General features: G+C 42.3%; 1 protein-coding gene across 8 annotated transcripts in view; it reads left to right on the forward strand.

The window, feature by feature from the left end:
- ARMC8 (armadillo repeat containing 8) overlaps window positions 1-18,965 on the forward strand; it is a 107,798-nt gene that overhangs the window by 74,247 nt on the left and 14,586 nt on the right. For all 8 annotated transcript variants that reach the window (XM_019489838.2, XM_006270443.4, XM_006270445.4 and 5 more), the window contains 7 exons: window positions 55-115; window positions 3,382-3,582; window positions 4,254-4,349; window positions 12,768-12,850; window positions 13,131-13,212; window positions 16,690-16,776; window positions 18,766-18,858. In XM_019489838.2, the coding sequence (XP_019345383.1) occupies window positions 55-115; window positions 3,382-3,582; window positions 4,254-4,349; window positions 12,768-12,850; window positions 13,131-13,212; window positions 16,690-16,776; window positions 18,766-18,858 (703 nt within the window). The remainder of the gene's footprint in view (window positions 1-54; window positions 116-3,381; window positions 3,583-4,253; window positions 4,350-12,767; window positions 12,851-13,130; window positions 13,213-16,689; window positions 16,777-18,765; window positions 18,859-18,965) is intronic.

Here is an 18,965-nt window from a genome sequence, read left to right on the forward strand (position 1 = left end):
TAGAAATTTAAAGAATAATAGGCAGCAGCTTTATGTTCTGCTATCTTGTTACAGCCTTACTTACATGTGCAGAGCTGGAGCAATCCGGACAGATGACAACTGCATTGTGTTAAAGGTAAGCTGGTTGGATGCTTCACAAGTGCATGTTGCATTTCAAATATAAACAAATTAAAATGCAAATGTAATATTTTTAGTACTTTTGTGTACAGCTAGAACAAAATGTAACAAGCACGGCTAAAGTCTGTGGAAGTTTTCAGAGAAATACAGTGTAGAGTTGTGTCCAGTTCTCTTTAAAAGTCAGCTACCTAATTCCTATTTGTGCTTTTGAAATTCATCCAGTGATGGCAGATGGTTCAGGTTTATGAAACGCAACTGGAGTGGTATTTAGCCAAGGAACAGTTTTCACCGTTTTTTCGTTTCTGTGACATTCTTGTACCCAGTCAGCAGTAGGAGGGAAACTCCTGTTTGTGGAATAAGGCCTTAGCATATGAAGGGTTCAACCAACACTCAACAGAATTATTAGCATCAGCACTTGAACCTATTGAACACTTCAGGCCTAAACCTAAGGATCTGTCAAAGAAATCATTTTCTTTTGACTCTGCAGAGTTTGTGTCCGTGATAGAAAATCAGGCTTTCTCCATGCGCACAGAATGACATTGGCTCTCCCCAAGCTTCAGAAAAGCATTTGTGATGATGCCAACAGTTTTACATCTAGTACTCAAAAGACAAGGAGGGTACTGGTCTCCTGGAGCAGTATCACACTCTTTCATGTTCTAATGTAGGTGAATCCTCAGAAGATTAAGCGAATGTTTTTTGTTCGGATCTTGGCGAATAACTCAAAGAATTTCTTACAGATTATATAAGTCCATTTATATCAATGCAGTTATGTCAGCAAAATGTTTAGTTCTGTTATTTTAAATTTATTTTCATACTTACTTTTTATTTAGGCCTACCTTAGAAGGAGCAGAAAGCATCTTCATCTGTGAGAGAACTGATCTCTCCTGAGTTATGCGGCCTCTCACCAAGGCTGTGATTGTCATGTTATATAAAGTAGAGAAGTTGTGGAAGGAATAAGGGGAATTAAGGACCTAGTTTCAGGGTCCTTCTGTCACTGGTTTCCACCAATCATCTTTAAGAAGAGAGTCTGGTTTGAAATACATGGAGGGTGAAAGTTGTTGGAGTAGCAGTGGCCACTTCAGACCGTGGGAAGAGTGAGAGAGAGCGATAGTTTACCTCCGTGAACATCTTTGAAATACTTAATCTTCTAGACCTTCCACTGCTTCCCCCAGTGCAGACCAAGCTTAAAGGTAGCAAATCTGGCACTGGGAGGTTCACCTTCTGTGTTGAGATCCTTAGGTGGTTTAGATCCACCGCAGCATCCCCTTGTACCAACATCTCCATTTCACAAGTGTTTCTTATTACTGTAATAGTTCCCAGGTGTCCTGATAGCCCTGAACTGGCTTTTAATTGGATTGAGGGGAGCCTGAGATCATAGAAGTGCAGAGGTGGTTTAAAGTCTCCATTGTATGTATAGCCTCCTGAGCACAACAGTGTTGTGGAGGCCTTGCCAGCAGCCCAGGTTTGGAACCAGGCACTTTCCCTGGTAAGGCGGCTTGGTGTGTTACGCATCATGTTTTCGGAATTTTAAGATTTTATGTACTTAGGATTTCTTCCACCCCTCTAATGGAGCTGTCCTGATCAGTACAAGCTTGACAAATGTTTATGCTCCTAGTCTTTGTAGCTCATCTCCTTCTCATGGATTTTCAGAAAGAAAATAATGATGCTTCTGACTCTTGAGGTTCTTCTACAAGTGTTCCCGGGTCTTTCTGCATGTTTTCTTCACCAGACTGTATAACACATTTAAGGACGTTTTGCTCTACAAATTGATGGTATAGCAGATGCTCCAGGTTGGAGAAAGATCCAAAAGAACACAAGTTAGTTCAGAGGCTGCTGAAGCGGATAAATGTTGCAACTTTTGCTGGTATTTGGAGACAGACCCCTCGTTCTAGATCAGAGGTGCCTAACCTTTTCACCCTGTAGGACAGATTTGCAGTGCCAGGCCCCCCTCCACAGGCCAGATCTGGATCTGGCTGGGGCTGTTTTTGACCCCAGCAGACTGAGTGGAGTGGCCCTGATCTAAACACGTGGGGTGGGGAGGGTGGAGTGTGGGGAGCCTGGATACACAGGGCAGGGTGTTGTGGTCCCAATCTGAACAGGTGAGGAGAGGTGGGATGGAGCTGCCTTGATCTGGATGTGTGTGGGGTAAGGGGGAGCAGCCTGGCCTGATCTGGAGGCGCAGGAAACGGGCCTGGCCCTGATCCTGTTGCATGGGCAGTGGCCTGGGAAAGACTGGATCATGCTGTGTAGACCTTGTATTGCTCCCCACTGCCAAGTTTTCCAACTGTTGGGGATCCGTGCGTGTCAGATGTCTTAGCTTCATGGTTTGCACTTAGCCTGCAGTCCAGAAGTTGAAGTTATAGTGTTAACAGCTCTAGACTTCACCTAGGTTAGTTTAACCTGCCAAAAAATCCCTATATAAATTAGCCACCATTGATTTCTGTGCTGTTGTGGCTAGACAGTGTCCAGGACCTGAGCTAGATTGAGCATCACAACAACATGAGGCATTTTTCAGGGTAGATGTACTCTAGGATATATACGAGTATCTGGAGTCCTGGTAGTAATATGTTGCTTTAGCAGATCCACCCTCCCAAATGTCCCTTTCTTGCTGCTTCAGGGCCTCTTACATTTTCAGCTAAGAGATTCTGTGAGTAAGGAGAGACCACATGTCTATTTCTAATCTTTGTTTCACTGCTGATCTGTTTACAGTAAGCTATAGACCTCTTCTGGGGCTTTCTGCTTATATCAGCTATTAGATAACACAGCATGACATGCAGATTCCAGGAGCTGGAAGACATAAAGGCAGTAAATTTTCACTCTGGTACTTAGGATGCCTCTCCACAGCATTGCTTGTGGGCTCTGGCATCAAAACAAAAGGCTTGGGTGGGTTTGAGCATAATCTGTTCTTCTCTAAAGCATATATAATGGCTTTGCTAGTAAACACCCTTACATGAACATATTTAGCTTCCATACAGAACTTTTTAATTGAGTCACTTGCGAACATGATATTTGCACCGAGTATTATGACCCCAAAAGATATTAGGATAACCATCTGCTGCAGTGATGACTGCAAATAATGCCTAATTCAATCAGTTAAGCTGAGTTTCTGTATGTGATTCTTGCAATCATTTGACCTTCTTTTCTCAAAGGTTACTGGGTATGCAGATGCTGGTGAAGAAACTTGCACTGGATATCAAACTGAATTTGTAAAGGTCTTGATAGATTACATTTATCTTCACTTAAAACTGTTTTTGTGCCTGCCAGACACTGCCATGTTTGGTCCGAATGTGCAGCAAGGAGAGATTGCTGGAGGAACGAGTAGAAGGAGCAGAAACACTTGCCTACTTGATTGAAACAGATGTTGAGCTCCAGAGAATCGCCAGCATTACTGACCACCTTATTGCAATGCTTGCTGACTACTTTAAGTACCCTAGCTCAGTCAGTGCAATCACCGATATCAAAAGGGTATGTTATCTCTCTCATTCAGAACAAAACTTCCCAACACTTGTCAGAGAGGTTTTGAAACTGCAGATAAATGACTTCAGAAATTTAAGTAAAATAATCTTTCAGTTATTGCATTGCTCTGCTTGCCAACAGCCTCTTCCAAAACAAAAAGTGGGAAGAACTAGGTAGCTTGATAGTATTCTTTTACTTGTAGTTTTCTTACAGGATCACTCAGCACTCTATTCTGTCTAGAAAGGGGACTCCTGGACTTGGTCTGAGACCCCAGCCTACCTTACACTTGACTTGCAATTCCTGGGTATGTTCCTGAATGTAGCCCATGCTGAGAAAGGAAGAAGTGAGGGTCTGATTTGATCAAGGAAAATACTACTCACAAGTACTGTGCTTCTGAGTCGTTGCATATGTTTCTTCATTATGACTGTCTTATAGCCTGTAAACCATTGAAGCACTTAATGATGTGCTTAACCTTAATTATTTCATTCAATAGGGTAAGCTCATGCAGTGTTTAGCTAATCTGCAATTTTTAGTGTTCCTGCCTATTCATAGCTCAGCATAGCCAAAACCTGAGTGAGCATGCACTAACCGATGCCAGTTAAAAAGATATATTTGCAAGTTACAATTACATTATTTTATAAAGATTCTGAATATAATATTTAAAAATTTATTTTAAATAGCTTGACCATGACTTAAAGCATGCTCATGAACTGCGCCAGGCTGCATTCAAGCTCTATGCTTCCCTTGGAGCGAATGATGAAGACATTCGGAAGAAGGTGAGTCTAGGAATGTGTACCTTCAGACAGGAAGTGTCATGAACTTTTATGTCATGGTGAAGAGTAACATCAGTGACTTTTAGCATTACCCTGTTCAAAGCATCATGGGGAAAATGAATGCTGTTATTGTTAACTTAGGCCCTTATATTACACTTTCTTTGCACAAGGTCTAAAAGAATTTGATCTTGAACACTGAAGTTTCAAACACCATTGACAGATTACAACAGTAGTATAAATGCTTATTTATGAAAATAACTTTTTTTTTTAACTTGTGCTGTAATGTCTTTCAACGTATGTCTTGGTTATATTTTGATTTTGGCTATATAGGTATGTTTTATGTATAGTACGTTTTGTGCTGTGATTGTTCTATGATCTTTGATCATTTTAGTCTTAGAATTTCTAAAGCTCTATTCTGATATATTGTTTGACATCCTAGTAGACTGCAAATGTAGTCTCAAAAATAAACCTAGAAAAGCAACAGTGGGTCAAATAAAACTTCCTTGTTCGCACAAGGCAAAGTGCATGGGAGCTCACGGTGTATATAAATATCAGACCCGATGAAGAATGTTTTGCATTCGAGAGCTTGTTTATGCTATCCCAACTATGCAGTTGGTCCAATAAAAGATATCACCCTAAGAAATCTTTGCCTCTTGCATAATTCCTGGACCATCACTGCTACATTACTCTGTGATTCTACCGTATGAATTTGTAGCCATGCTGACTGTACAGATGCCACTACTAAAGAGTAAGGTTGGAGTATTGTCTCCTCTTTATCTAGTCCTTGGTTTGTGGGCCACTTAAGCTGTCTTGAACTTGGGTACTGTTCAGTTCTAACATAAAGCTGCCGTGTGACTAGCAAAGATCATTGAGGCTGTGGATCAGGGCCCAGGAAGCATCACAGGAACTTTGTGATGGGGGTTTGATATTCCTAGTCATATATTCAAGATATTGAATGAGGATGGTATAATTGCTATGAAAATAAATGCTAATTCAGCAATAGGATTAGATTTTCATTATGAAAAAAGGAGAAAATAGCAAGGATGGATTTATCCTCTTGTAACAGGGGGCCTTCTCTGGGGCTGGCTGATCTAGCCACCTGTTATGGGCCAACTGCCTGCCTTCTTTCCTGCCATGCCTTGTTAATTAATTAATGATATTAATTAGATGGGAGGCTGCCCATTTCTTGCCCCAATGCCAGGGGGTGCTATCTGCGGCTCCATTCCTCCCCTACACTGCAGCCTAAGCCTTGCAGATGGCATTCATGGTTCTTACTGTCACCGGCCCCACACTGGGCTCCAGAATCCTCCAATCGGGACTCCTCTAAGATCCCTCCATTCAGGCAGCCCACCCCACCCTCATTTGGGCTGCCTAGCTCCCTGAAACTATTTCCCCTCTTGGGCGTGGTCCCCCCGTGACCTTTGGCCACGCAGGCCCTGGCCCCACCTCCAGGCCAGTCAGAACCCCAGGCCCTCAGCTCTGGGCATCCCTTGCGGCGGGCCCCTGGCCTTTTAGACCAGTTTGGTCCTGGCCCCAGCATGGACCAGTCAAGGGTACTCTACATCAGGCCTCTGAGTCTCTCTCTCTCTCTTGGGTCCACCCTCTGGATCCTACTAGCGGGTGACCCACCTGGTTGTGGGAAATGGGGTTATTAAGGTGCCCTGACCCGCCTTTCATCAGGGTGGTCACAACCTGGCATTTCCTGGAGGCTCCCGCACCACTGAGCGCCCCACCAGGCCACCCACTCCCGGCAGGGTGCAGTTTTAGATCATGCCCAGGACCAGAAGCCTCCGAACTGTGCCCTACAGCTCCTCCCTTACCTCCGGGATGTTGCATGCAGCCAGGCGATGTTACTGCCTGCCTGCCAGCAGGGAACTGCTCTGTTTATATGGGCGGCCAGGGATCTAAAATGGCCCCAGCAATCAAACACCTGCTGGCTGCTTGGCTGGGCCCTTAAAGTGGCAGACACCAACAGTGCCCTACCACACCTCTCCATGCATGTTAACCCTATAAATACTACAAAATCTGATATAGCTTGAGACAGAAATATCACTTGGGTTTAATTCTCTCTCTCTCTCTCTCTGTCTCTCAAATGTCACCATACTAGAAGTAGAATTATCAGTTCAAAGCTGATTATCCTGAAAATATTTTACTATTGTACAGTATGACATACTTAATCTTTTCAGTCACCTTCGTGATGATGTCAGGTTATGTAGAGTTGCACGTGCTCTGGTGGACAGGGCGATTCAGGATTCAAACCCACCTTGATAAACCACAAAAATGGGTCCAAGTGGCACAGGCACCACTTGTGCGTGTGGCGTGTGGCAGATTGGGAAGGGATCAGGGAACACCGCAGCAGATAATGCAGGGAGCAGAATACAGAGCAATGGATTGGGGCAGAGAGCACAGGGTAGGGAGCAGGAAGCAGAGCAGCAGATCAGGCAAGAGAAAGGGATCAGTGTGACACTTGGAGGGTCTGGGGTTTATCTTATGGCACTCCTGCCAAAAAGGGTTGGTCTCCACTGAACTAGATGGCCTCCGGAGGTACTGTTCAGCCCTACTTTTCTGTGATTCTTTAATAACAACAGTTTGTGCAAAATTTGTTTCTTAAATATAACAGTAAAATACAATATTTTACAAAAATAAGGGGGTTTTGTTTGTAGACGAGGAGTAATTTTTTTTCCTTTACTGAACTAGTTTATATCATTTGCCTTGCCTTGGCACCTTAAAATGCAGTCATTCCATCTCTCCCTAAAATAAAAGGGACTGCTGAAAAAGTCACACTAATTGTAAAGTGTCTCTTTTGAAAATATTCCATCCTCTGAGCAGAACCCTGGTTTCTCCATATGTGTTTGTCAGTTGTTTAGACAGCTCTAGCTCTTTCTAGATTGTCTCTTACCTGAACATGCTCTGTCATCAGTGCAGTTTGGTTACATGGTGCCAAAAATGTTATTACCAAAGAGCTTCTCTGAAATGCGTTAAAAAGAACTGTTTACATTTAATGCAGCAACTTCATGCATTCAAACTATTTAATTCTCCATTTAGCTATTAATATCCCATTTCTTTTCTTAAATGGTATCAAATCCTGCTCTTTTTCATAACAGTGTACATAGTGGATTTAAATGGAGTTTCACCAGTGCGAGTTGCTGTGCAATTTTTTGATTGTTGAGACTTAATTTTGTTCCTGCTTCCAAAAAATCTGCTTAATGTGAAATGATGTTATTTACAAGAATGTTTAGATGCTGTTATAAGTCTCCCAGAATCCATAACTAGCAGGAGAATACTTCTCAATTCAACAGTGATTATATTAAGAGTGATGGACCAACCATTAAAATAGTGACCTCCAACTATTTTAAGTAGGTGACTAGCACTTGTAGCATCATATTGTGTAGTCTTATTTGCAGTATAGAATCCTTATGTACAGTTTATGCATTGTTTACCAATGTTTTGGTAACTTGCTATTTCATACTATTTTTCTATATAGTGCTACATTCTTAACACCTCCATAGAATGATGAAAATTGGACAATTTTTAGTCATGATATCCTGAATAGTAAATGTCTTCTATACTGTACTAGTGAAGAGTTTTTGTAGTGTAAAAGAATGTATTTTGAAGGACTTCTCTGAATTCAGACCCATTTTAGTGCTTAGCTCTTGCATGGATTACAGTAGGTTGGCAGGATTTACAAAGCTTGCATCATGTTAGAAGTGTGTTTAAAAATCTTTGCCACATGCTGTAATTCTAGTTTTAAAGAAACACATTGGAGTGGAATTCAGAACTACTGTCACTTGTGCAGGGTTTCATTCTTGCCAAATCGAGTATTCTAATATCTTTTTTTCATCAAACTTCTAACCATTTCATAATAACTTTGGAAGATACAAATAATGAAATTTACAATAGTCTCTACAGTGAATTTATTGAAGCAAGCAATAATATGTGAAACGCAATATTGGTAACAACTGACTGGATGGCAGTGGTATGGAGAAGAAACTAGGCGTCTTGGTGAATCACAAACTCAATGCGAGTCTGCAGTGTTACATGGCCGCACAAAAGGGAAATGCAGTTTTGGTATATATTAATAGGTGCAAGATGCAAGAGGTGATAATGCCTCTACTTGGCATTAATTAGTCCTCATCTAGAGTATTGTGCAAAGTTTGAGCTTCGTGTTTTAAAGAGGACATGGAGAAATTAGAGACGGTCCAGAGGCAGGTGACAAAAATGATAAATGGTTTGGGACCCAAGTCATATAAAGAGAGGTTGAATGAAATAGGCACGTTCAACTTGTGGAAAAAGCGATTAAGAGGGGACATGTTAGCTGTCTTCAAATATTTGAAGGGTTTCCATAACGAAGAGGAAGAACACCTTTCCACCTCCCTGCCTATTGCTGCAGAGAGTATGATGTGGACCAGTGGCATGCAGTTGCAGCAAAATAGGTTTAGACTAAATGTCTAGAAGAACTTCTTCACTGTTAGAACAGTGAGGCAGTGAAATATGCTGCATAGGGAAGTTGTGGATTATCTGTCACTGGAGATATACAAGAGGAGGTTGGAAAGCCACTGGTTGGGGATGATATAGGCCGAGCTATGCCTGGAGTACTTTGTAAAGAGCAACACTTCAGAAGCCCAGAAGAGCCTCCTCCCCTCTCTAGTTTCTGGGAGATAATCATAGAAAATGAGGGTTGGAAAGGACCACAGTATGTCACATCTAGTCCAACCGCCTGCTTAAAGCAGGACCATTCCCAATTAAATCATCCCAGCCAAAGCTTTGTCAAGCTCGGCCTTAAAAACCTCCAAGGATGGAGATACCACCAACCTCTCTAGGTAACCTGTTCCAGGGCTTCACCACCCACATAGTGAGAAGGTGTTTTCCTGATATCTAACTAAACTTCCCTTGCTACAAGTTGAGACCATTGCTCCTTGTTCTGTCATCTTCCACCACTGAGAACAGTCCAGCTCCATCCTCTTTAGAACCACCTGTCAGGTGGTTGCTGCCAAATCCCCCCTTCAGGTAGTTGAAGGCTGCTATTAAATCCCACTTCAGTCGTCTCTTCTGCTGACTAAATAAGCCCAGTTCCCTCAGCCTGTCCTCAGAAGTCAGGTCTCCCAGCCCCTGAACCATTTTCACTGCTCTCTGCTGAACTCTCTCCAATTTGTCCACATCCTAGTGGAGGGCCCCAAAACTGGACACTGTACTCCAGGTGTGGCTTCTCCAGTGCAGAATAGAGCAGAATAATCACTTCCCTCGTTCTGCTGGCAACACTCCTATCGATGCAGCCCAGGATGCTGTTGGCAACAAAGGCACACTGCTGGCTCATATTCAGTTTATTGTCCATGGTAACCTCCCAGTCCTTTTCTGCAGAGCAGCTGCTTAGGCTGGAACAAACCCATGCACAGCTACAGCTTGGGGACCAACTGGCTAAGTGCAGGACTTTGCACTTGTCCTTGTTGAACCTTTTGGCCCAATCCTCCAATTTGTCTAGGTCACTCTGAATCCTAGCTCTACCCTCCAGTGCATCTACTATACTCCCCAGCTTGGTGTTATCTGCAAACTTGCTGAGGGTGCACTCCAGCTTATCTTCCAGATCATTAATAAAGATGTTGAACAAAACCTGCCCCAGGACCTAGCCATGGGGAACTCCACTTGATACTGCCTGCCAGCTAGACACTGAGCCATTGATTACTACCCACTGAGCCCAAAAATCCAGCCAGCTTTCTATCCACTTTACAATCCCTTCATCCAACCCATACTTCCTTAGCTTGCTTGTAAGAATGCTATGGGAGACGGCATCAAAAACCTTGCTAAAGGAGAAGAGCTCTGCAGCCTAGAGCAGGTGGATGTTGGAAAGGAGCACACTCGGCAGCAGGAGAATGAAGCAGAGCTCCCCAACTGGTTTAGTTACAAAAGAGGATTAAAGGAGGTGGGACAAGGTTATGAAGGGGATGCAGAAAGGGGAGTTCTGGCTGTCCATTTAGAGGTTGTGCAGTGTGGAGTTGCTGTTGCCAGGTTGCAGAGCAGAATGAAGGGTGTTTAGATTTTTCCAGGCTTCTTGGCTTTGGTTGCCACATGAGCTGGGAAAAAAATGTCCTCCTCCTGTTGCTACAGGTGTAAGCAGGGCCAGGGGGGAAGGAATGTCCACCTTTCTCAGAGGCATTCAGTGTTGGCTGCATCTAAGTCTGGGGATTTTGACTGGAGCATGCTAGAGCATTTGCTGAGATTAAAGCCCAGAGGTTCCTTGTTAAAGTATCTTGCCCTCAGACCAATCACCACATTTAGGGGCAGGGAGGAATTTTACTCTATGGTCAGATTGGCACGGATTGTGGGGGTTTTTTCCTTCTTCTGCAGTGCGGGTGTGGCCCTTTTCCTAGGATCTCTCAAGTGTGGTATTAATGTGGTAGTTTTAGGAATAGGTTAGACAAGGATTTGTCTGGGATGGTTTGGATAGAGATGATCCTGCTTCGAGGAGGGGGTTGGACTAGATGACCCCTGGAAGTCTCTTCCAGCCCTGTTTTTATTTGATTCCAAGATTTCATAACATTTGTTTTAAAGCATTCAAGCTTTGACTAGTTTATTTTTTATAATAGCATTTCTTTGAGTGAGGACAGCTGGTCATTTTAGTTTTGGCACTGCACTGGGATTTGGGATATTTCCCATTTCTTGCACCTGCTACTTCATGTTCTTGGGCGAATTTGTTCCAGCAATTCAGTTTCCTATCTGCAAGATAGGAATAATAATTCCCCACATGGCAGGATACATTCATTATTTTTTGAGAGAGGCTCAGTTATTGCAGTGGTGGTGATCATGCAAGTACCCAGATGGTGTGCTGCTTTTCAAATGGAGAGATTACTGTGAAGTATAATTAAAATAATTACCCCTTATTTTTACTTTTCTGACCAGTTTGCTTCCTAGAAAACCAGTGGTGGTTTCTTTTTATATTAAATACACCAAAATGAAAGGAATTCAGAATATTCAGACTACGAGGAAACACAGTCCAGTGGTTTGTATTGTGGTTTTGCCAAACAATTGGTATATGACTTTGGAAAAGTCTCTTAACTATCCTTGTCTGCTTTTCCTGTTGGAGACATCATGCTTCCCAACGTTGTGCAACTTTTGTTGCTTTGAGAGATCTGAGATCCTGTCCTGAAAGACTGCAGTATTGCAAACTATGGAGGGATGGATTGTTTTATCTCATCTGCTGGATGTGCTTAAGGCATTGGTGGTAGGGCAGCCTCTTTTGTTTATTGCATGATATTCCTGGGTGCTTTATTTCAGGAAAGCAACCTGAAGGGCTTCTTTGCTTGCTTTGACATGGTCAAGCATATCAGATATATTTTTGTGGAATAAAGTTGAAACAGAAGGTCCGCTAGTTAATTGTAAGTGTGTAGTAGCCAAGGCTTTCCTCATAGAAAGTTTCATTTGAGATCGTTGCCTTGGTCCCATCCTTAGGTATAGAGATGATTAGTATTGCATTGATTTGTATGAGAATTTGACCAAAAAGCCTGCAGCACCACCCCACTTTTCCAATTAGTGGATAGAGAGAGAGCAGAATACGGAGAAGATTGCAGTGCTCAGCATTTTCTTCATGGAGAAGGAAGGATGTTGAGGTATGCCATACCTCTCGCTGTGATGGAGGGCATATATTAGTGGTTCGCAAACATTTTATGTTCAAAGCACCCTCAATAACTTTGCCAAGTTTCAAACATGTCACTCCATTTCAAACATCAATTTATATATTATAGTTGAGAACCACTGGTATGAACAGGAAGGGTGTTTTGAAAGGAAGAAAACTGGAAAACATCAGCAGGGCAGGTCTTAGGATCTTTAGTACCAAAAAACCACAGGTCCCTCTTGAACTAAAGGAATACCTTTACTTGCTGGTAATAGTAGTGAGGTGTTACCCTGCAGGCAGCCTAACCTTTAAAGGGGAAAACACTTATTCAAGGTGGTATGGTAGTACTGATTCTAAACCAGTGTATGTCCCACTTGGTGACAAGAGCATCTAGTTTGAAATGCAGTTCCTAAAGAAAGGCCAAATCCCTGTTACACTGTGTAGCATCCCAGTTCTAGGTTTACATCTTAGCCACGTTGTGCTCCTCTTCTGGATGGTTTCAAAATGACAAGTGCCCTAATAATATATTAAGCATTTTGACCATTTTGTCTTATTTCAGTGCAACATTTAGTATACTACAGTTGAGTAAAGAGAGAGGTGCTGTTGAATAAATAAGTTCAATGGTTTCATAAGGGAAATGTATATGGGCTATGGTCATTAAGGTAAGTGGTATTGCTTTTGTTGGTTGTTTACTCCCTTTTCTTATGCTGTATTTAGAATGTTGCAGAACAAGCAAAATATATCATGGACATTAACAAACATTTAAAGAATTGTCTGTGCCATATTGTTCAGGCGTCATTAACCTCTTTCTCCAGATCATTGAGACAGAAAATATGATGGACCGAATTGTGAATGGCTTGTCTGAGTCTAGCATCAAGGTGCGATTAGCTGCAGTCAGGTGAGAGCCTTTTTCGGTCTGCATAAATCATTTTAATTGTGTTTAACTCTGCTTTCATTTTTGTTGCCTAGAAATTGTATTCATACTTCACATGCTAAAATTAAGTTAAAGAAATTTTCTGTTTTCTGAAAATGCGTTAAAATACATGTCCTGACGTTGCAGGATGTTTCTCTTTCAATATTTGCATTGTATTATCACATTTGAAGTTATAGCTGTATGAAAAGAAACAAAGTCCATATTTTAAAGGCTGGGTTTTTTGTTTTGTTCTGTTTTTTTAAAGATGTTTGCACAGTCTGTCACGGTCAGTGCAGCAGCTCCGAACAAGCTTCCAGGATCATGCTGTATGGAAACCCTTAATGAAGGTATGAAATGGGGGGAAAAAATGAGAATCAAACATTGGGAGTGTTGTGTTTGATAGAAATGAGATCTCTTCAGTTCAGTGTTTTTATTAGGGATTTAATAGAAACTCAAAATTCAGAATCTGTGATTTTTTTGAACCTGACAAATCAGCAAACAGCCAAAAATAGTGCCCAGTGTCATAGTCTACAGTTTTTCTTTTCTGCAGTGATTACAGTTTATTACAAAATACAGCAGTAGTACCAAGTCCATATCCCTTAGCTATTAGGCCCTGGTGTGGCCTCATCTGGAGTACTGCATCCAGTTCTAGGCCCCAGATTTCAAGAAAGAAATGGACAGATTGGAAAGAGTCTAGCAGAAAAGAATAAAATGATTGAGGGCCTAGAAAATATGACTTATGAGGAAGGACTGAAAGAGCTTGGATCGTTTAGTCTGGAGAAGAGAAGGTTGAGGGGAGGGGGTGCGATTTGATAACAGTAAATACCTGTAGGACAGTTATAAAGAGGATGGAGATAGACTAGTACTACTCTGTGGCTGCAGGGGCAGGAGTAGGAGTAATAGCCTCAAGCTGTAGCAGAGGAAACCTAAGTTGGAGCTGGGGAATAACTTCCTCACTTGTAAAGGTTGGTCAAACATTGGAATAGCCTACCTCGACAGATTGTGTAATCTACATCCCAGGAAATTTTCAACAGCAAGTTATACAGACACTTGTCTGGGATGGTTTAGTCAGGGATGAGCCTGTCTTGTCTAGGAGTCTGTATTGGATGACCTGCTGAGGTCCCTTCCAGCCTTCTTTTTCCCATGATCTAAGACAGTATGAAGTTCTAATCCATCTTCTTTATTCCCCTCATATTGTGACTGTAGCTACAGGCAGGTGGTATTGGCCCTATATTCCCATGATAGTGTTCCTTTAGGAAACAGGATGCTGAAAGGGAGAAGGGAAGAAGCAGAGCTGTGATGAGCATGGAGCTTTCCTTTTTCTCTTGAGACATGGTCTGTCTGTTCTTCTAGGGACAGTACAGCTCCGTTCTACCTTTACACATGGCTTTCCACAGCAGCTGCGGTCCAGCACCTAGAAACCCAACTTGTGTTAGGAGAGCAGAAGCAAAACTCATGATCTATTTTAAAATCAAGTTACTCAAACCTAAGAGAAATCTGAAGGAAGGAAAATTACAAAGGATTTCATTGTCACATGCGCTGCAGGTTACTGATACCACTAAGTGGTGCTGAAGGATTGAGGCATAATCCTATTTAATTCTACAGCCACAATGGCAGATAATGTAGCTGTGGAACTGCAGTCTTTGGCATAGTTTTGGATTTGGTTTCAGTCCATGGTGAACTAGATTCACCTGGTAAGGACAGGGAGGAGGAAAAGGGCCCTCCCATGTTTTAGTCTAGTAGGCTAATGATTAGGGCACTTGTCCAGATAGAAGGAGATGGGCACCCTCACCTGTAAGTGTATTTGAATCTGCCTGCTTTTCAGCACAGTTCTCTAGCCACCAGGCAACAGGGTGAGCATTATCTCAAGCACTGTCCCATGCTCCCCTTGAAGCTGAGCTGCTGGGCAACCAAGATGGGGGGAGGGAGGGGGCGGGAAATGAATGGGACGGGGGACTCAGGTTGAGAAAATAGATTTTTTTTTTTGCTTTGGCAGTAACCAGGGTTAGAAATTTTCCACTACTTCAGGCCCTGCCAAAATCCATTTTACTGAAAAAAGTTAAATGAGTATATAAACAAACTAACAGTGAAATAAAATAAAATACAGTGAGTGGATGTTATTGTTCTGTTGGGAGTGGGATTTAAAGCTGTTTTCTGATCCTATGAAGCATGAGGGGCTGAGAAGAAAGAATTAGCTCGAGAGTAACAAGGGAAGGAAAGCTTGCTTTGTTTTCCTTTCTCTCAACCATGCAGAAGAGACCATTTTGCAGTATCAAGCCCCATGATAGAGGACTGGTCAATTGACCTTACTATTACCCTTTTCTTCTTTAAGTAGTGCATCTGATTTATCATATTTTCTTGCATACAACACACAACTTTTTTTCCCCCAGAATCAGCCTACCAAAATTGGGATTGCATATATTAAGCGGGGAAGCTGATTTTCTGTCTGGATAGAGAAGTACCATGCTTTGATTCCTGGTACACAGCACAGCAACCATGGCAATACTATTTAGGCAGCTCAGGGAGTCAGTTGACTTCATGGCTCGTTGTTTTTCACTCCAGAGGTGTTAATGATTGTCTCTGCTTTTTAATGGCCTTGATATTCCATTAATCAAGCTAACCTTCTTAGGGCAGTTTTGCTGTCTGGTAGCTGCTTCTGGTCTCTTCTCCTGTTTCACAACCTTGGAGACTCTTTAACTGTTTTCAGAATCATAGATCCAGTCATGGAGACTAGTTTTCAGCAGCAGCTAGGCTTTCAGCTTTAGTCTAGCAGGAAAGGGAGGGTGAGTCATACAATCTTAGAAAATGAGGGTTGGAAGGGACCTCAGGGGAGGTCATCTAGTCCAACCCCCTGTTCAAAGCAGGACTGTCTCCAACTAGATCATTCCAGCCAGGGTTTGTTTAGCCAGGTCTTTAAAACCTCCAAGGATGGAGATTCCACAACCTCTCTGGGTAACCTGTTCCAGTACTTTGCTACCTTCCTGGTGAAAAAGTTTTTCTTGATATCTAATCTATTAGATAGCTCAGTCAGCTGAAGATTGAGCTTTGTTTCTGCTGTGTGCAGCCGCAACTCTGGAAAAATCTTTTTTCCTTCATTCTGCCTTTCAAAAACAAGTTGTATATTGTATTCTAGGGTGTTTTGTATGCAAGAAAATATGGTATTCCAACATCTATGAAGCATAACAGATGACAACCCAAATTCTAATTAAAAACCATTGTTTTTTTCACATGTCCAGGAAGAAGGTGATTTGTTTTCTTGTTATAACAGTGAATATAAAAGCTCAGTGGTTTAAGCATTAGGCCGTTTGTCATCGTCATGATCTCACGTGATCAGATGCCTTCAGCTTGCACATGCTTGTGGGTACAGCCAGTTCCAGACTACCACCATGCTGGGGTAGAACTTGTTCCCCCAAAGGCTCGTTCTCTCCTGAGTTGCTTAGTGCTTATGGATAATGGCATTGATTGGTCTCTAGTGATGTGCTGACTATTTAAAAGGGAGAATGCATCCCTTGCTAAGCTCTTAGCTCACAGGGACAGCTGTTATGTTCTTCTGCCTTGGCTCAGACTACAAAAACTGGGATGTAGGGTTGGGGGAATGGAAAGCCTTGTTTTCAGCTTCCGTTCTCTTCCCACGTGCGCAGCACAGGGGCAGATTGGAACACAGGAGGATCTCTCTATGCAACATGGCTCTATATCCTTTCCCTGTAGTATGGGGAATTGCGGTACCATTGATGTTTCTTGCTAAGAAAAGCCTTCGCTTTGTTTCAAAATGATCTGCTCCTTGTCCACAACAATTGACTTCACTTCCCTCTTTTTGCTTTTAGGTCTTACAGAATGCTCCAGATGAAATCCTGGTAGTAGCATCTTCCACACTATGCAATCTCCTCCTAGAATTCTCCCCAAGCAAAGAGGTTGGTATTTGCCTCTCCCTTCTTCAGTGGTCTGTTAGTAGATGGACACTTTACAATGATGCCTTTTGAATAAGCAAAGGAGGCTCTTTGTCCGTACTTTATTACAACTGTAATATTTTACAAATACTGATACGTGGTAGAATTTTCATCACTTACAATCCACCAGTTAAAAAGTCCCATTTCTCAATGATGTGACATATGTGCATAGGACAAAGTCCCCTGTTCTAATTTAGTTTGATCTCATTATGCTACATAACACTGACCAACTCTCCTTTTAGCCCTCAGTATTGATATATTGTCTTTACCCAAATCTAAGACAAGGTTGTTTCCCCCAATTAGCATGGGGGGGAAGCCCCTCATCTTGGATGTGCATACAAAGCAGAGGGGAGGCACGTGGCTACTGTGGGTCTGACTCTCTGACCCTGAACCTGGGTTGGGGCCAGAGTCAGACCCACAACAGCCTCCTACCGCACCTCCGCTTGTCCTCTGCAGCTTTTCCTCCTCTTCCCTTTACTAACAAGTGCTGCTCAGCTCCAGCTGGGGCTGGATTCCCTCCCAGGCACAGAGCACATGGAAAATCTGTCTCTTGTGGAGGACAAAGGCTAAGGGGAGCTAGGGGTGGATGGGTACAGGGCAGGCAGGAAGTCTGCAAGATGTGAGGGGCAGGAGGCAAGGGAGCTAGCTGACTCCTCCTAGCCATCTGATTTTCCCCCTCTCCCCCCCAGCCACTGTTTTTTCCTGCTGTAGCAATGGGAGGAGGACAAATTTAAGACATAACCCTCCAACACTTATATTCCATACCTTGAAAATTAAAACAAATTTAGAATTTTTCCCCTATTGAATCTAATTATTGCAGTCATTTTAAATTCAGGGTCAATTTAGATTCAAATAAATGCAGTATAAATGGCTGCCTTTTTCCTTATGCCATGTGTTCTCTAGGGATAAGCTAGGTAGCATCAGTTTCTGGGACTCAGCAACTCTCACATGCATTAAAATCTGGAAAATGACTAACAAGTGTTGCCTTTGTGTATTTACCAGAATGCAGCTTGAACAGGATCTTTGGAATAACAGCCCCCTTCCTCGGTTTTGCTTTTTTGTTTAAACTCCATGGCTGAATAAAAAATTATTTCAGGATTTCTCTCAATGGCCCCTTACCAGAGCTACCCTGGGAGCTTCACAGATGCAAAATCAGCCACCCAGCTCCTCTAAGAGGCCCAGTTTTGCAGCAGCCTTTCTAAGGGGCTGCCCCAGAGCCAGAGACCTGAGAACTCGGACTCCAGCTCCTCCCTGGTGTCTGTCAGAATTTTGCTGAAATGGACACGTTTCTATGGAACGTACATTAAGTGGGGAAAAACAGAAAAGTATTTTCTGGTAAAACCAGCTCTAACAGCTCAGTGAAATGAATGCCCTTTTTCTATATCGAGAGACATGTTGAAATACTGCTATGGGAAAGGCATTTATTAATTATTTGTTTATTTGCTTATTAGTGTGCAAGATTAGGGTTTTCTTTTTAAATTGCGATTTAGTTTCCTGGTGCTCTTTTGCCAGACATTTTAAGTTAGCCTCATTAGCAAACAAAATCAGTTGCTTAATGAAGGTGGTTTTCTGTTAAAAGCAGATAGCAGTCAAAGATGATGTTGTCTTAAAAGGGTGTTTGCTTCTACAAATTTCATTTCAGTTATGTCTGCAGTTCACCGGTAAACCATATATTTAAATAATGACATGGCTTAGAGCTGAGCTTTTCAAAGGAGTCTTGGGGAACTAGATTTCTAACTTCCATGGAAACATAATGGGATATAGATACCTAACGCCTTCAGGCATCTTTCAAATTGTAGCCTAGAGAATTTAGGCACTTTATAAACCCAGGTTGCCCACAGAAGGTAAACACACACATTAACTACCATTTTTGGCCCACAATTTTATTTTCAAAAAAGTCTACTAATTCCCAAGCAATGTTTTAAAGTTCTGCTTTTCTCCTGTTTGTTACAGCCTATATTAGAATCGGGAGCTGTAGAACTTTTATGTAGTTTAACCCAGAGTGAAAACCTTGCCTTGCGCGTGAATGGCATTTGGGCTTTAATGGTAAGTGTTCACGTGATGAAATATAGTTTAAAAATTCTCTCTTCAAGGAAAGGAGATTCTCATCTTAACTTTACATACAATCATAGAGAAGTAAGGCAGGAAGGGAC

Source organism: Alligator mississippiensis, chromosome 7 (genome assembly GCF_030867095.1).
Source record: "Alligator mississippiensis isolate rAllMis1 chromosome 7, rAllMis1, whole genome shotgun sequence".
Classification (NCBI taxonomy): domain Eukaryota; kingdom Metazoa; phylum Chordata; order Crocodylia; family Alligatoridae; genus Alligator; species Alligator mississippiensis.